The 17,152-nt window shown below is 41.1% G+C and overlaps 1 protein-coding gene across 1 annotated transcript in view; it reads left to right on the top strand.

The window, feature by feature from the left end:
* HAO1 (hydroxyacid oxidase 1) overlaps positions 1–17,152 on the top strand; it is a 54,414-nt gene that overhangs the window by 17,391 nt on the left and 19,871 nt on the right. Inside the window, exons 3-4 of the mRNA XM_045810324.2 lie at positions 5,763–6,018; positions 14,153–14,328. Coding sequence (XP_045666280.2) covers positions 5,763–6,018; positions 14,153–14,328 — 432 coding nt within the window. The remainder of the gene's footprint in view (positions 1–5,762; positions 6,019–14,152; positions 14,329–17,152) is intronic.

Genomic DNA, 17,152 nt, shown 5'->3' with positions numbered 1-17,152 from the left:
GGGGCAGGATTGTGGGTGATAGTAAACAATGCTATTAAACCCATTTATTTCCATGTTATTATGTTTACAGTTTTGTTGCAAATAAAGTAGAGAAACAAAAAAAAAATGTAGGGAGAATTTTAAAATTTTTCTTCCAGGTACTATTGTTGATGGCTGACTAAGCAAATGCTGACAGCCCCTCAGATCTACTCTGCAGACCCTCCTTGGAAATCTGCAGACAGATAAGGGGTGGAGGTGGGGGGTGGGGAAAGGCATGTTTTCGTTGTGCCTCTTAGAGTATTTGCTGTTGTCTTGTCCCTGGCTTTCCAAAGGAATGTATATCCCGGGAATGTAGGAATCCTCTGCTTTGATATTCTCTTCATCTATCAGCCCTGTCACAGAGTTCCTTGGCCTGGAGAAGATTCTTCTCTCTTTTGAGAGCTTTCTTGCTTAAGGTAATGAGCATGTGACGCTATCTCTGCAGAGAGGAGTGGGTGTCTTGATCAAAATCAATGCAGGGAGAAATTGCTCGTGGAGAAGATTCCGAGCAATGATAAGAAACCCAGGTCCTTGGCCCAACTCTGAATTTATAAGGCTACCCAGGACTTCTTTTTCCAAATAGTGTTAGGCATTCTCTCGCGGAACCCTTTACAATTACATGGCTTCAGAGTTACACAGAAAATGTTCACAGACCTTGCCTCCGTGGACTGTCCAGCAATGCTACGAAGTGGACAAGATAGCAGCTGTGGTTATAGATATTTTGCAGATGATTTCATCTGCCTCATGGATGGCAAGGCTGGGACAGTAGCTCAGGCCGCCTGACTCTCAATCCATTATATCGTGTTGTCTCTTCAAAAGATATATATTATCACCTAGGTCATTTCTCGGGCTTTACCTTCAATGCTTTAATGTCCACAACCTTACTCATGTCTCTTTTCATGATATGTGTGTGTACGTATCTCATATGTATTTTTTATAGCAATGCATAATGTATTATTGGTGTCCCTAAATAAAGAAGAGGGGAGAAAAATCTGAATACATCTAGAGCATTAAAAGTTTAGGTGTTGATTCTTTTTTTTTTTTAGATTATTTATTTATTTATTTATTTATTTATTTATTTATTTAAGAGAGAACATGAGCAGGAGGGAGGAGCAGGGAGAGAGAGAAGCAGGCACCCCGCTGAACAGGGAGCCTGATGCAGGGGCTTGATCCCAGGACCCTGAGATCATGACCTGGGATAAAGGCAGACACCTGACCTGAAGGCACCCCCCCGCCCCCACACCTCTTAGGTGTTTATTCTTGAAAATGTATCTTAGGGATGATAAAAGAGGGAGGAAGTGGAAATAAGGAAATAGAACTGTGGGACGTCATATAGGGTCAGTGTTTACTAGAGTGCGTGTCCTCCTGGATACTTTCTGTCTAGGATAAGCTGACTAACGAAAGCCAAGATTTTTAGAATTGGATCAACATTAGGGGCAAGAGCCGGTCTTGTCTTTACCACCTCGGATGAGGTCTCCATTTTGCTAGGAGTTGTGAAAATGCAGCATGCACCGGAATCTTGTGTTACATCCTGCAAGTGGACCACTGTCCCTTTGAAATGAAATCTGACGGTTGCTGCTTTTGAGAGCTGGAGGTCAGTTTCATTGTGGAAAATGAATAGGGAGAGAAAATGGACTTCAAAAACATTTGGCATTCAAGCCCTGCACGAGGATAACTCTAATTAGAATTTCTTAACAAAGTCTAACTATGCCAAGTCATTTATAAAATTAAAAAGCTTGCAAATTTTGTCCCCAGAAGAGTAATGTGAGGTAGAAGGGTATTATGTTTATTTCTCAGGCAAAAATGACATTTGACATATTTAGCAACCAGTACAACAAAGGACTTCAACCAATTAGAAGAGATGCTTAGATGCTCATTTCTAGTGCCCTAACAGCATCCTGAAAGCCCCCAGCTCTGCCAGGCATTAACTTTTAAATTTCTGGAATGTAGCGTGTCCAGGGATTCCTCAAGCAGAGAAGGGAGTGACGCCACATTAAAGGAACTCAGGAAAGACGGTCTTTTACTGCAGAGCCATGGTTATTTACCTACTGGAATAGAAGTGTTTCAATATTTTAACGGGCAAATTTGTGATTGTCTCTCCGAATGGTCCTTGCAAAATCCCAGGGTCCCTCATCTCATTCTCACATAAAGCTGTGTTGAAAACCATGGATGTAATTCATCGGTAATTTGCCTTTATCACAGCTCATAATCACAAGCGAATGGGGATCACAGCGGTCAGTAATATATGTTCCAAGGAGCATGAAGCCTTCTAAGTTTTGCTCCTGTTCTCTCCTGAGAGTAATATCTTCGCCTCAACTCATAATATGTCAGCACAGACTCTGATATTCTCCTTGCCTCCAGGAGACTCTCTCAGAGTAAGTTCATTAAATCACCAAATATTCATTAAATGCCTACAACTGGAAGCATTGGTAACTTAGGATTTTGAAGATTCCTGACTCAAAATTTCAGCCCCATGTGATTTAATCATTGAAAAATAAACCCTGGGCACCAATAACATCAGGAGCCATTAGTACCAGAGCCAGGAGACTCAGGAAATAGATGCCATGAGCTGGCCTTGTTTTTCTCTGGACATGCCTATCCAGAGGACGTGGGCAATATGTTTGTGAAGGTTGACACTTCCTGCAAGTTTGATAGCTTATGGATTTTAATGGTCTTTGTGGTGTGTCTGTAGACGTTTCTTATGAATACAAGATCTTTCTGAGGATTTTTGATCCTTATTGACAGAATGGCTGCTCATGTACATGAGACCTTTGTGTGAACTACAAAAAGGTGTCTTATCATTTGATGGTCCTCTTCATTGTGGCAGGTCCTACCCATTGGGTTCCAGTGTCCTTGCCTTCCCAGACCTATTGGCATGGTGGCGTCCTTCAGGGATGTGGCAAACCTACTCTTTTTGGGTGTCATGGCCCCAAAGGATTGAGGGAGTGCATTTATCTATGCTTGATAGCAGGGAGTCTTCGGGGCATCTGAGCGTTCTAGAAAGATCATTGACTTGGAGAAGTGGTCAGACATACTGGGTTCTCATCCCACGCAGCTCTCCATCTCTGTGGGAGCTTAGTTAAGTCATATCCTCTTCAAGACATATTTTCTTTATGATAAATTAACTGTTACGGGATCCTGACCCAATCAATGTCCCCTCGTGTTTCTTCCGAACAGCAGTAGATGACCTGGAATTATTTTTCATGTTTATAAATCTTAATGAAAATCAGACAATGGTCTAGATGTTCATATGTGTTATTACTTAATAAAATGCGGTTTTTTAGACACTATTTTGCAAGTGATGAGTCTCTTGAGAGAATTTCTCAAAAGCCCACTTGGAGGGGACAGATGAGCGACCCATGGACAAGATCATCTCCAGTTTAGGTCTTCTTTATCTAAACTGTCACCTGAACAACAGGGATGAAAAACACCTTCAAAGGCATAGGAAGGGTAACATTTATCAAAAACAAAATCCGTTTTATTGCCATGTGAACTTTGAGTTTTACTATCAAATGATAATGCTACTATTTAAATTTCAAAGTGTGGTACAGGGGACTGGCAGCATCAGCACCCCTGGGAACTGGGCGGAAAAGCAAATTCTCAGGCCTCATCTCAGACCCGCTGAATCAGAAATTCTGGGGGGATGTTTGCACACTGTTTTCACAAGCTCTCCTGGGGGATCTGGCTGTCCCCTAAAGTCTGAGAAGCACGCAAGTATTTTAACCTCTCAAAGTAGCGTTTTGAATAGCACATCACTTGATTCTCAACATTGCCCGACGAGTGTCGCTTGGACAACTGCTTTTACCGCCGTTTGACATACATCAGACACACAGCTAAGTTGAATGACTCAGGGTCATGTAGTCAGTTGTATATATTTATTATTGTGTCTTGCCATGTTTGGTATTTGGCATATAAACATTATATCAGTTTCTCCTCCACTAAAGCTGATCCCAATTTTACTGTCTTTTACCTATTTTTGGTGAAAAGCCTATCACCCATGTTCTTTCAAGTTTTCTAAGACAATTGGGTAGGTGAATCTAATTTATTACTTATTTTTCACTTTCACTGTGCTCTTTTTTTTTTTTAGATTTTTATTTATTTATTTGACAGAGACAGCCAGCCAGCAAGAGAGGAACACAAGCAGGGGGAGTGGGAGAGGAAGAAGCAGGCTCTCAGCAGAGGAGCCTGATGTGGGGCTCGATCCCAGGACCCCAGGATCACACTCCGAGCCGAAGGCAGACGCTTAACGACTGAGCCACCCAGGCGCCCCATCACTGTGCTCTTTTCTTGATATCTTGTTCAAAAGATTGTGAGGAAAAACCGTCTACTTGGGATGTCTAACATAAAATACATAAAAATACAACAGAAATGCTAGAATGCACCTTGAACAAAATTTTTAAGGATAAAATTTTTAAAAGTTAAAAAGGAAGAAAAAAATTAAACTTACCCATAATTCTCTGACCTATCATTATCAATCAGTTTGTTTAGGTTTATATACCAATAATCACATTTGTACAAATGTGGAATTATGTTGTATGTGTCCTTTTGTAGACTTTTTTGTTTTTTTTTTAATATATCTTGAAAATCTTTCTGCGTCCACAAATAATGTTATTCTTTCATAACTGTAATAGAAACAGAATATGTACATATATGGAGAGAGAGAGAAAGGGAGGTGAAGGTGGGGGGATTGATTTGGGGAACTGGCTCATGCAGTTGTGGAAACTGGCAAGTCCAAAATCTAAAGGATAGGGACGCCTGGGTGGCTCATTCAGTTAAGTGTCTGTCTTTGCCTCAGGTCATGTTCCTGGGATCAAATCCCGCATCAGGGTCCCTGCTCAGCAGGAAGCCTTCTTCTCCCTCTGCCTGCTGTTCCCCCTGCTTGTGCTCTCTCTCTCTCTCTGACAAATGAATAAATAAAATCTTTAAAAAAAAAAAATCTAAAGGGTAAGCTGGCAGGTTGGAAACTGAGGGAAGAGTTGATGTGGTTTGAGTCTGAAGGCAATCTGCTAACAGAATCCTCAGGGAAGGCCTTCAATTGATTGGATGAGTCTTATTCACATTACAGAGAACAATCTGCCTTACTCAAAATCCACTTATTTAAATGATCATCTCCCTTAAAGAATGTCTTCAGAGTAGCAACCAGTGTATTCGAGTAAACTCTGGGAACCATCACCTAGCCAAGCTGATACTCAAAATTAACTATCACAAAATTATTACCTTCAATGGGTATGTATCTTTCATTTTAGATAAAAACTACAGCATATCCAATCCCCCAAGTTTAGAGATTCAGGTTGTTGCCAATTTTTTCATTCTTACCCACAGCACATCTTTGGCTATTTTACTCACTTCTGTCTCCAAAATCAGTGCAGAGTGTAGAAAGGAATGAGTATTTCTTTCTTTTTTTTTTTATTTTATTATGTTAGTCACCATACAGTACATCCCTAGTTTTGGATGTAAAGTTCCATGATTCATTAGTTGCGTATAACACCCAGTGCACCATGCAATACGTGCCCTCCTTACTACCCATCACCAGCCTATCCCATTCCCCCACCCCCCTCCCCTCTGAAGCCCGCAGTTTGTTTCCCAGCGTCCATAGTAGGAATGAGTATTTCTAACTTTCTAAAGAATTGACTTCTTATTGCCTAATGACCCTTGGAGATTCCTCTATCCCTTGAACCACAACTTGAAGGCTCTGGAGTGGGGAAAACACCAGGCTTGCCTTTATCTTCTCCTTTCTTCCTCAGCCTGCAGGTCACTGGGAACTGGAATGATGCTGAGCTCCTGGTCCACCTCCTCAATTGAGGAAGTGGCAGAGGCCAGTCCTGAGGCACTTCGCTGGCTGCAACTGTACATCTACAAGGACCGCGACCTCACCAAGCAGCTCGTGCAGCGGGCTGAGCGAAAAGGCTACAAGGCCATATTTTTGACGGTGGACACTCCTTACCTGGGGAACCGCTTTGACGATGTGCGTAATAGTTTCAAGCTGCCACCTCATCTCAGGTAACCGTGGGTCTCTGATCACCTGGGTCCCTGCACTGGTCTTCTAATTCTCTTCACTCTTGCCATGTACCAGCTCTGAAGGGTTTTTCCCCCTAATTTCCACATGGGTGCTGTGGGGAATTAGATCTTCACAAAACATTGGTCCAGAAGTATGGTTGCCAGGGATCTTGTTTAGGAATGATAGACTCTGGGTTCTAGAGGTTAGTGTATTTCTTTGTCTGTTGAAATCGAAGAGCCACCTGTTAGTTTTATTTTTAATTGTATTCAGAACAACTGTGTCTAGGAAAATTACAAAAAAGCTAAAAGAATGGAGACAAAAGAAGCCACATGTTTGATTCCCTATATCCTACTTCTTTCAGCAATATTCCTCTTTCATTGTGGTTCATCCATGGGTCAAGATTCATTCATTCACTCATTCACTCACTTATCTAAGCATACCTAGTAATCCAAAATGGAACTGTGATGGTTTTATCAGGTCATTCAGCTTGTCCATTAGTGAAGAATTGTCCTTTTTCCTGTAATATTTTAGGACTAGAATCATCTTATGTCAAAGCTAGGAACTCACGGAGTTTACTGAGAAAGACCCTCACCTCCCTATTTTTTCCCCTTTGTTTTTGCCTTCTCCCAGTTCCCCCCAAAATCTGCTCTTAAGTTTTTCACACCACTATGTGACTAACAGCTTTCAGGGATAAAGCTATCTGAGCAAGAATCTAAATCTTCATTTTAATGGAGGAAATTTTGATGATGGGATTTCAAAGCATCCGTCAGAGTATGTGAAACAATAAAGGATGCTTTCCTTGGACCCTAGACCTCATTTTACAATGGGCCGTTGCTTACTCTGTCTATATATGAAAAGAACCAAATCCAAAATCTTTCAGAATCAAATCAGCATTCCATATAAGGACACGAAGATTGTTAGAAGGTAGGAGTTCCATATATATTATAGAGTGACATGTATCTCGACCACCACATACGTCCACATATAGTCTTACATGAGTGTCACAAAGCTATTATATAGCTCTGCTGTGTACTTACCTATTCGAGTATAAACTATCGTGCATAAAATCTTGCCATTGAGCCATACGTAAATTAGCCGTGTGATGCTATCTCTGTGACGCTTCCAGGCAGGTTTAGGATATTATTTGTGTCTGTGATACCTTCAATAACCCAATGACAAAAGAGAAAGGCTCTCCCTGGCAAAGCTGTCAATAAACCCATTCCATGTATCCCAGACACTGGGTTACCCAAACACCCTGTCTTTCTAAGAGAACAGAAACAAAAACAAAAGTCCTGACATATTCCTACTTCTTGCCAAATTCATCAGAAGTAGATGGCTTCAAATTTCCCTAATATGAAATCTGTATTCACCTTATTTCTCTATTTTGGTTACCTTATTTATTAGACTTTCTAAAATAATTCGTTTCCCACTATTCAGGCTTCTGCCAGGAAACATTCCTCATGATTTCCCTTTGGACATTTGAAAGAGAATCTGCTAGTCCTTTTCCTCCTCCTCCTCTCACTATTACAACTACTGACAACAACAATAACAGGGAATACAGTGGGGGTTTGCTGCGTAAGAAGCACTTTCTTGTTCTGGATAACAAAACGTGTTTCACGGTGGTGTCTACTCAGACAGGGGAGATGACACAGTTGTTACTTAATTCTGGCTGATACCGCTTGCTTCTCCGGTGCCAGCTCACTCAGTCAGGAGCTGGAAGGTTGATTTGCTTTCCCCCCCTTTTCCTTTGCTCCTGGGCTCCAGCCCAGATGACGAGAAGGACCGTGAGACAAAGGCCCTTTTCAGCTGTCGGCGTGCTCAGTCAGGAGTGGCTCAGCTTGTCACATCTCCCATCTGAAGATGATCGAATCATGAGCCACACATCCAGGTTACGGGGAGCACAGGAAACACCCCACAGCCCGGTGCTCTGGGCCCCTGGAGTGCGCACTGGCCTTGTTTGTCCTCGTGGGCTTCAGGGCAGGCCGGTGCCCTCCGGTCCCCTCCTCAGCAGCCCGCATTCGGCAGCCGAAGGCAGAGCGCACTAATGGGAGGCCCAGGCTTCCGCTCGAGGCCACAGACGACCAGAAAGCTCATCTGTTACAGCCTGATATGAAATCAGGTTTTTTTCCGCAACTGACCTGACTCATAGAAGGTGAAGCCGGGCTTTTCAGAAGTGAGGTTTGGCAGGCGGGAGAGGCAGGAAATCCAGAGAAGAATGAGTCTGTAAAGCAGTGGCTCCTTCCAGCCCTAGCTACTTCCTCTGCCTGGAAGGAGGGGCGCGGGGGAGGGTGAGCGGGGTGGGGGAGGGTCCCAACTCTCGGCACCGGGGACCAGCCAGAGTTCAGGAGTTTGGTAGTCTCTGCTTGGTCTATATGCAAAACACATGTACGTGTGTATTACGAACGGCACAGAGGTTCCTGAGACTGAGGGCGAGTAAGGGGAGTTCTCATCTGCTCTTGGAAGGAGCAAGGAGTGAGGCCAGGTCGCTAGACTGATCTCCTCAGGCTTTGAGGCAGGGGCCTTTTCCCTCCTTCTCTACCCCGTGGACATGGTGCATTTACCCTGGGTAAAGACTTGGGTTTTTCGTGTAGCACCAGGGCAGTTGAAAGGGAAGAAAAGGCATTTCCAATCATTGACTAAGATCAAGAAAATCATGACACCTACCCTTTCGGTGATTTGCCTATAGCCCTGTAGCCCTGAAATGATTCATTAATCATGAGAGCCGGAACAGATCACACAGAAAAAGATCCCACAGTCGTTGTCTTCCCAGGGCTCTGGTAATAAAAGTGGCCTATGGGGCTTTCTGTGAGCAGGACCCCATTACCTCTCTGTCCTTACCACGTGGCACCCTCACCTCCATTCACTCTTCCCAGCCTCATGAGCTGCCCTGTGGTACTTTCAACATGCCAGGCTTGGTGCCTGAGAGCCTCAGAACTGACTCCTCCCTCCGCCTTTTACGTCTTTCCTCCAATCCATGCACAACTAACTTCCTCCCTTCCTTTACACTTTCACACCAAGGATGGTTCTACCTGTCTTTCTAGTGGGAGCCCAAAATAAAAATAAGCAGTAGAGATCAGAATAGAGATACAATATGTGTGGGGACCCTGGGCAGGAGAGAGAAAGATCTGTGAAGGAGAACCGGGTACATGGGTCAACAGCCTCTAAATTGTTTGGTTTAGGAAAACATTCACAATGTAACGGTGTTAAACAAGATAGTGACCTCCCAATGACATTCATGCCCTAATCCCTGGAACCTATGAATATGTTATTTTACGTGGCAAAGTGGACTTTGCATGTGATTAAGTTAAGGGCCTTGAGATGGGAAGATAATCCTGGATTGTCCCAGTAGATTTAACATAATGAAAAGGGTCCTTAGACAAGGGAAGCAGAAGTGTCAAGAGTCAGAGGAGATACGATGACAGAAGCAGAAGTTGGAGGGATATCATCAGGAGCCAGGACATGTAGGTCTCTACAAGCTGGAAAAGGCAAGGGAATGGATTTTTCCCCAGAGCCTCCGGAAAGAAAACAGTCCTATCAACACCTTGAGTTCAGTCCCAGGAGATACATTTTGGACTTTTGACCTCCAGAAATGTAGTTTAATAAATCTGTGTCATTTTAAAGGTTGTGGTCTTTTGCTATAGTGGGAACAGGAAACAAATACAATCACAACCCTCTGCTAATTTCCTCTACAAGGTAGCTTCTCAATGAGGGCTGGTCTGATTATGATTCTTCAAGTTTCAAGTTCAGCCTCTACCAACTCACATCCTCTTATTCTGCTCTACTTTTTTGCTTTATTTTATGTAGAACTTATGTTCTAACATGCTCCGTAAGTTATTATGTTTATTGTTTATTTTCTGTCTCCCCTTGCTAGAATGGCAACCTTACCTACTGCTATACCCTAAACATCTAAAACACTGGCACATAGTAGGCACTCAAGAAGTGATGTTGAATCACTCGGAAAAAATGTACCGGATCATGTGAGATTTCCCCAATAAAACATGACTACTGAAACGTTAAACAAGACTTGAGCTCAAACTTAAAAATCCATGGCCTGGCCGTTTCTTCTAACAGCCCAGCACATTGAGGAAGAAATTAGCAGGCTATGTTCTCAATATAAGTGTTTTCTAATCAGCATTAAAGGCTGATGGCCCACGTTCCAATTTCTGTATGTATTATGAATCTCTTCCTCTCATATTGGGTTGCTATCATGGGCTCTACTGGTTATTGTTTTATGTATTTTTCCCATTATGGAGACACATAGCTTTGTCTTTAATGTCACACCATCAATACTTCTAGTAAATAATATATATTCCTCAATAATATTCATTATCATTATGGTTACTATTGTTTATTCAATGATGTTTCCCTTTCTTTAACAGTTGTTACTATTCTTATAATGCTAACTTACTAAACGCTGAAATAATTTCTGTCTTAGATTAAAAAGTATATTTGGGGGCCATTCAGGGCACAATGAGTCCCTTACAAGGCCAGCTCTTTTCCCTGCCTTTGGGTCATTAAACAGCTCAGGATTTGGAGCATTAAGTCCCAAGTCATTGTGTTATTATTTTGATGTTGCTCTTTTCCTTCCTCAAGAAATGGAATACTTCGGTTATCAGCAGCCACTTTAAGTGTTTCTTGTGTATGTGTCATAATGCGAATAAAAATAGTATTCATGGAGGTTTCCTTCAGAAGCCCTGGTAAAACACTCCATCGTGGGTCTCTGTCAAGATATCTGAAAACTTTCTCTTGGCTTCTGGCTTTGAACGACGTTTTAGAGTAACAACAAGGCTTCATTGTGCACTGAAATTTCTGCAAGGCAACATTCATTCAAGTGTTGATCTGCATTTCACCATCCAAGAATAACAACAGTTATTTATATAATTTTATCCATGTTTCTGTTTTTTCCTATCCATTTCGCCCTTCCACCCCGCCCCTGCTGAAACACTGTAGCTTGTTTGGGATGGGGGTGGGGTGCCATGCGGAGTATATACACATACAGATGTTTTTCTTCTTTTCCCCCCTGGTCTTGCTCTGGGAACCTTTTTCTTATTAACAATATTATTTAAAAGTTGGGAATTTAATATTACTTAATACCATTTCTAGGTAATGGAATAGGTCTTCATAATAAGGATATGTTTATTGACTAAATGTGTACCTTAAATCAAATTAAGACGATCACAGAATACCAAAGGCTATGATAAAATGTAAAACCCTAAATGGTTTGATAAAAAGAAATGCCTAAGTATTTCAGCTAAAATCCGAACTGAAGCTCAACAAATAAATGGGCACCAGTATGACTTTCATGAAGTTAGAATTTTCTATGATCCTTAACGGCCACCCGAGTCAATGAAACTATAGGACAAGCTGTTCAATCCCTATTGAGAAAACTTTGCCAATGGCTTGAATAGAGTTTGGTGGGATGTGAATGTTCATGCCCTTATGATGATATATATGCCACTTGAGGTACACAACCAGCTATTTCAGCTGAAAGTATACTAAGTACATTAAACCTAGTTTGTACTAATGTAAGTCTTGCAAAAAATTAAAAATAGTGTGCCTATGTACTTCTAGGTTTATATAAAAATTGTTATAGTCATTGCTCCAAAATCCTTTATATGTTTAATGGCAGAGCTAGTAGAAGATAAGACAGAGCTATGATTAAGCCAGAGGTTAATATACAGCTGTACTTTTACCCAAATTGGAGATTGGCTAGCAGGGTAATTTATAATGTGCAGAAAAGCAAGGTGAATCCAGGTCACTGTCATCATTCAAAGGCAGCCTTTCAGAGAAATGAAGTTTGCAATTGGATTTGGGTCTGTAGGCAGCTAAGTCACAGGGGTGATGCCATTGTGTATCCAGATGGTCATCTATCCAGTTAGTGATCAGAGGTGCAAGCAGAAAAAACTTTATCCCTAGTTCAGGGAACTGCCAAAATCTAGTCAGGATATCAGGATAGTAAGCCAAGAGAAAAGATTTCAGATGTAGAGTGAGCCAATAGCAGATTCTTACAAGTAAGTGAGAGAAATCCTGGTGTAAGTTGGGTCAACAAAATTAGACACAGGGAAAGACAGCAACTCAGTGGGGTTGTGTCTCAGTCTGGGTTCCCCTAGGAGGAAATTATGAGCCAATGATTTAAATGCAAGTAGTTCCTTTGGAAGAGGAAGGGAATACTGGTAGAGGAGTGGGGAAGTGGTGCAAGGAAGGAAAACAGCAAACAATGGGCATGTTACCAAGACAGCTCCAACTGCAGACAACTGAACCTTAATCCTGATGGGAAATTCTGGAGATGATGTATAACCTGTTTCAGAGTTAGCCCTCTTAGGGGTGAGGGAGCTGGGGTATTTATATGCCAACATCCTTGACACTTCAAGTGTGTTGTGTGGGTGGTTACTCAGGCTCCAGGAGCAGGTGAAAGTCACATGTATTCGATTCGCCAGAGAAAACAGAACCAGTAGGGTACACATACACACAGATTTTGAGGGATTGCCTTATGCAATTATGGAGTCTGAGAAGTCCCGCAATCTGTTGTCTATAAGCTGAAGTCCCAGGAAAGTCAGTGGTGAGTTCCAATCTAAACCCTAAGGCCTGAGAACCAGGGGAATCAATGGTGTAAGTCCCAGTCTGAGTCTGAAGGCCCAAGAACCAGGGAATGATAGTGTAAGTCCTGGTCTAAATCTGAAGGCTTGACAACCCAATGTCCAAGGTTAGGAGATGATGGATGTCCCAGCTCAAGCACAGAGAACAAACTTGTCCTTCCTCCACTTTCTTCTTGTATTCAGCACCTGAACAGATTGGCTGGTGACCGCCCACATCTGTGAGTGCTATATCATCTTTACTCAGTCTACCAATTTAATCTCATCCAGAAACTTCCTCACAGACACACTCAGAAATAATGTTTTACTGACTATCTAGGCATCCTTTAGCCCAATCAAGTTGGCACATAAATTAAGGGTCATATCACAGAAAAGGAATGAAGATCTTGGTAATTGGAAAGCTCATGCCCTGGCCAGGATTGTCTGAAAGATTGGAAAGTTTGAGTCAGCAGACAGACAGCCTCAGAGAAAACAACCTAAATGGAGGAGGGAAAAGCAAGAGCTAGCGACTCATCTGCTGGGAAATACTTCCCACTTCTCCCTGTGCCCACCACCACCACCACCACCACCATAATAGTAGGGCAGGAGAAAGAGTCTATAGTCACAGCAGACAGAAGGTATTAACTAATGTTACTGCAGTTCCAATCCCCTCTAGAATTTTGTATAAGGACATTCGAAAGTTTTCTGAAGTCAAAAGCAATCACCAAGGTGCAACTGAGATCTAAGCAGAGAGAATGTATTTAAGAGTCCAGAGACCCAGAGACCAGCCCAAACGCTGGTTTCATATGTGGGGAAATCTTGCTTTGCACTTTTGTTTTTATTTTCTATATAAAATGGAAATCATAAAGTATCAATTTTATTTTCTAAAAGTTTTCTTGGGGCGCCTGGGTGGCTCAGTAGTTAAGCGTCTGCCCTCGGCTCAGGGCGTGATCCCGGCGTTATGGGATCGAGCCCCACATCAGGCTCCTCCACTGGGAGCCTGCTTCTTCCTCTCCCACTCCCCCTGCTTGTGTTCCCTCTCTGTCTGGCTGTCTCTCTCTGTCAATTAAATAAATAAAATCTTTAAAAAAAATAAAACATAAAAAAATTAAAAAAAAGCTTTCTTAAAAATTGTGATAATATTGGTTTATGAAAGTCCTTCGTAAATTGTAATGTACCATGCAAATGTCCTTTGTTATAATTAATATGTGTTGCTGGCTGGAAATAGCATCAAATCTATTGTCTATATTCATAAACTGGCTTGAAAAGGTAGAAATATTGGAACTTGCCCATATATTTTTCCTTGAAATTGATTTATTTTATATAAACATAGCCTCAGATGCACAATAAACTTCAAGTGACCAATTAAGTCTACTTGATTGTCACATTTAGCCTGGAATCTTACACCAGAACATGGGAAATAGGCATGCAACCAATCTAGAGACGGTTGAGGAACATCTCATTGATTTGAAAAGGGTGACGTTTCATTTTTCATTGAATGAGTCATTGTAAAATTATCTCTGACTTTGAGAAGTTTCTCATTTTATGTATCTCTTTATTTCAGAATGAAAAATTTTGAAACCAATGATTTAGCATTTTCTCCTAAGGAAAATTTTGGAGACAAAAGTGGACTTGCTTCGTATGTAACTAAATCAATAGACCCATCTATCAGCTGGGAGGATATTCAATGGCTGAGGGGGCTGACATCACTGCCAATCGTTGCAAAAGGCATTTTGAGAGGTTTGTGTATTTCTCATACTGATCTTATGATTCTTTGTAGATATGATCATAATTTGTTTAAGAGAAAATAATCAGGAAAAATTAACATGGAAATCTAAGGAGGCATTCCATCTCTCAATTCTCCCTATTGATGTTAGTGAGTAAACAGTTCTTCGTTCGTATGTGATACACTTAAGAGCTGGGCTTGAAATAAGTAGTTACCTTCATGGTAACATGGGATGCTGCTGCCTTATCTTGGAGCCACCACTAAATCATGGAACTTGATAAGATCCAGGCAAAAGGTCTTGAGTTCATTGCTTTGTCTGAAAGCAACAACAAGCTGCTCTCAGACCAAGAAGAAATCCAGGGATGATATTATGACAGCCAGACCTGTTTTAAGAGCCTTTTCTATTTTTTTCCTGTTCTGCAAGTACCAGTGACTAGGACTGATTTTTGAGTGTGGCGAATCCCATATCACCTCCCTATAAAGAATGGTTGACTATGACATTAAAATACTCAAGTATCAAGTCATGGGGATTAAGAAACTTGACTAAGGCTTCCCCGGTATCCACATGTATTCAAATCCCACAGGGAGGTATAAATGACTTCAATAATTTGGAGTATAAATGTATTTACCCACAAAAATGTTTTCTTGCCTTTGAAAACATTTTTTAGTTGATTATACAGAAAACTGCCAAAAACTTATTATTTTAAATGTGAATGCTTAAGTAAGTGGCTCTGAGATGAGAGATTCTATTAACTTATCTCAGAGTCAACAACCACTTCCAATCAAAATATGTCATCAGTTTTATTTGAATTCATGAGTCACATGGCCCCTATTTATAAAGCTGTAGGCATGCCCTTGGCTTTATCTATTTAATCTTAAGTATGCAGAAATGAAGTTAAAAGAAGTGAAAGAATGGGCCCAGCAAAGCTTTTAAGTAGTGGAGGTATGTTTAAATCCAGATCTGTCTTAATCTGTGCCGTTAAAAATTATTGTTACATTCTTTCCTGTTGGTCATTGTTCTAGTTCAAAATTTCTGTGGATTATACTTCAAAGAGTAGACCTTGGTGTTAGAGACACCTTTAAACAACAGTGTCACTTACTTGACTGGTATCCATATTGTCATCCATATTGTTCGTGCTACTTCCCTCGGCTACCTTCAACTGTAGATACGAAAGAACACTAATGCAACGGTTCTGCCCCATTCATTCATTCAATCATCCATTCAGTTATTCACTCACTCAGGCGTTCATTTTGTAAACATTTATCATGCTTAGTGTGTGCTAAAGTTAAAAATAAAATAGTAATTTGAGGTCCTTAGCCAAAAGGAGAGCCCATTCTTGTAGAAGAACAGACATATAAACAAGAATTTGGGGGCAGTAAGATGTTACAGGTGCTGCATACAGATATGCACATTAGGGTGGGGTTTAAAATAGGGCATGGAGACTTGGAAGAGTGGATTAGGGAAGGTTTATTTCAGAATGAAAGTTAATGCTGGAGTTTTGCCTTGATATTGAAAGACTCAGACTGAAATAATGGTAAAATAAAGCAGTTCTGAGTAACAATTTATGAAACATGCAGACTTTAAGATGTTTGAGAACCACCGAGGTTCTTGATCAGGGAATCAACCTCATCAGATGAGCATTTTAGAAAAATCAAGCATTGTGTAATGGACCTAATGGGTGGAGGTGGCAAAGTTGTGGTCAGAGGATGTTTAAGAAATGGTTGTTGACCAGGCAAGAGATGTCTGTGGCTCAGGAAACTGAGAAGGTGTGATCAAATTAGAAAATTAATGCCATTTCAAGTATTTAATTCAGTCTCATCACAGAGGTGGCCCAGGGCAAATGACTTAAAGCACCAAAGAAGAATGATGTTTTAGTCTAGTCTCATATCTGCCTAAGTTAAATAGAGAACACATAAAAGAATGAGGTAATTTAATTTTTTAACCAATTTTTCCATTTAGGATTTCCAATATATACCATTTTCTAGAACTCTGTCCTGTAGGATATGACACAAATCTATTCCATTAGACTTCACTATCATGTGTTATGTTGCAAAATACTCTGGCTTCTAGAACTTCCTTCTGGGGTCATCTCACCTAGGACCACGACCCCCACCATCACCTCTTTCTGTTCTCACCCATCTGGGTCATATGACTTTTTTCCGTGTTGGATAATGTTTTACACACAATAGATGGCCCAAATGTTTATTGAGTAAAATCCTCAGTGCAAACTATGAGTCTATATAATTAGAGAGAGCTCAAAAGCAAAAGAAAGAGAGAGAGAGCATTTGGCATTTGAAAGGAAATAAGTTATTTATACATGTACAGTTTACATTGTCTAGTTTTTCTGTAACTATTTATTTCATTTATTTAACAAACAAGAATCATCTCCATGACAACAACTGCATCAAGTAGTGCATAAACTCAGTCTTGATGGGGGGGTGGGGGGGGCAGGGCCAATTCTGGGAAATCTAGTTCTCACTATTTTGCAGACCTTCATCTAGAAGTCACATGGGTAGACTGAGAGTCACCCATCCTCTTTCATTGTCCTTTGACCAGAAAGGTATAGATTATGTTTGCAGGAACATGAAATCATGGGGAGCTGGAAAGATCTCAACGGAACATCCCCCCTTACCACCATTTGAAGAATTGTATCTTAACGAATGCAAATTGAAGTGCAAGATGTAATAACCTCTTGCTGTGGTTAAGCTCTGCCCTTGGAAAACTTCAACACAGACTCCAAAGGAATATTTGAGTTAGGATTTGGTCTTTGCTTAAACTTATGCTAATAAACAAATGGCTTTATGAGCAAAGGCATAATGCTTTTCAGAGTTGTTTAA

Source organism: Ursus americanus, chromosome 22, assembly GCF_024610735.1.
Source record: "Ursus americanus isolate L20-20 chromosome 22, mUrsAme1.1.p, whole genome shotgun sequence".
NCBI lineage: Eukaryota > Metazoa > Chordata > Mammalia > Carnivora > Ursidae > Ursus > Ursus americanus.
Note: the sequence above shows the minus strand (reverse complement) of the source record. Positions and strands in the feature narration are given on the sequence as shown.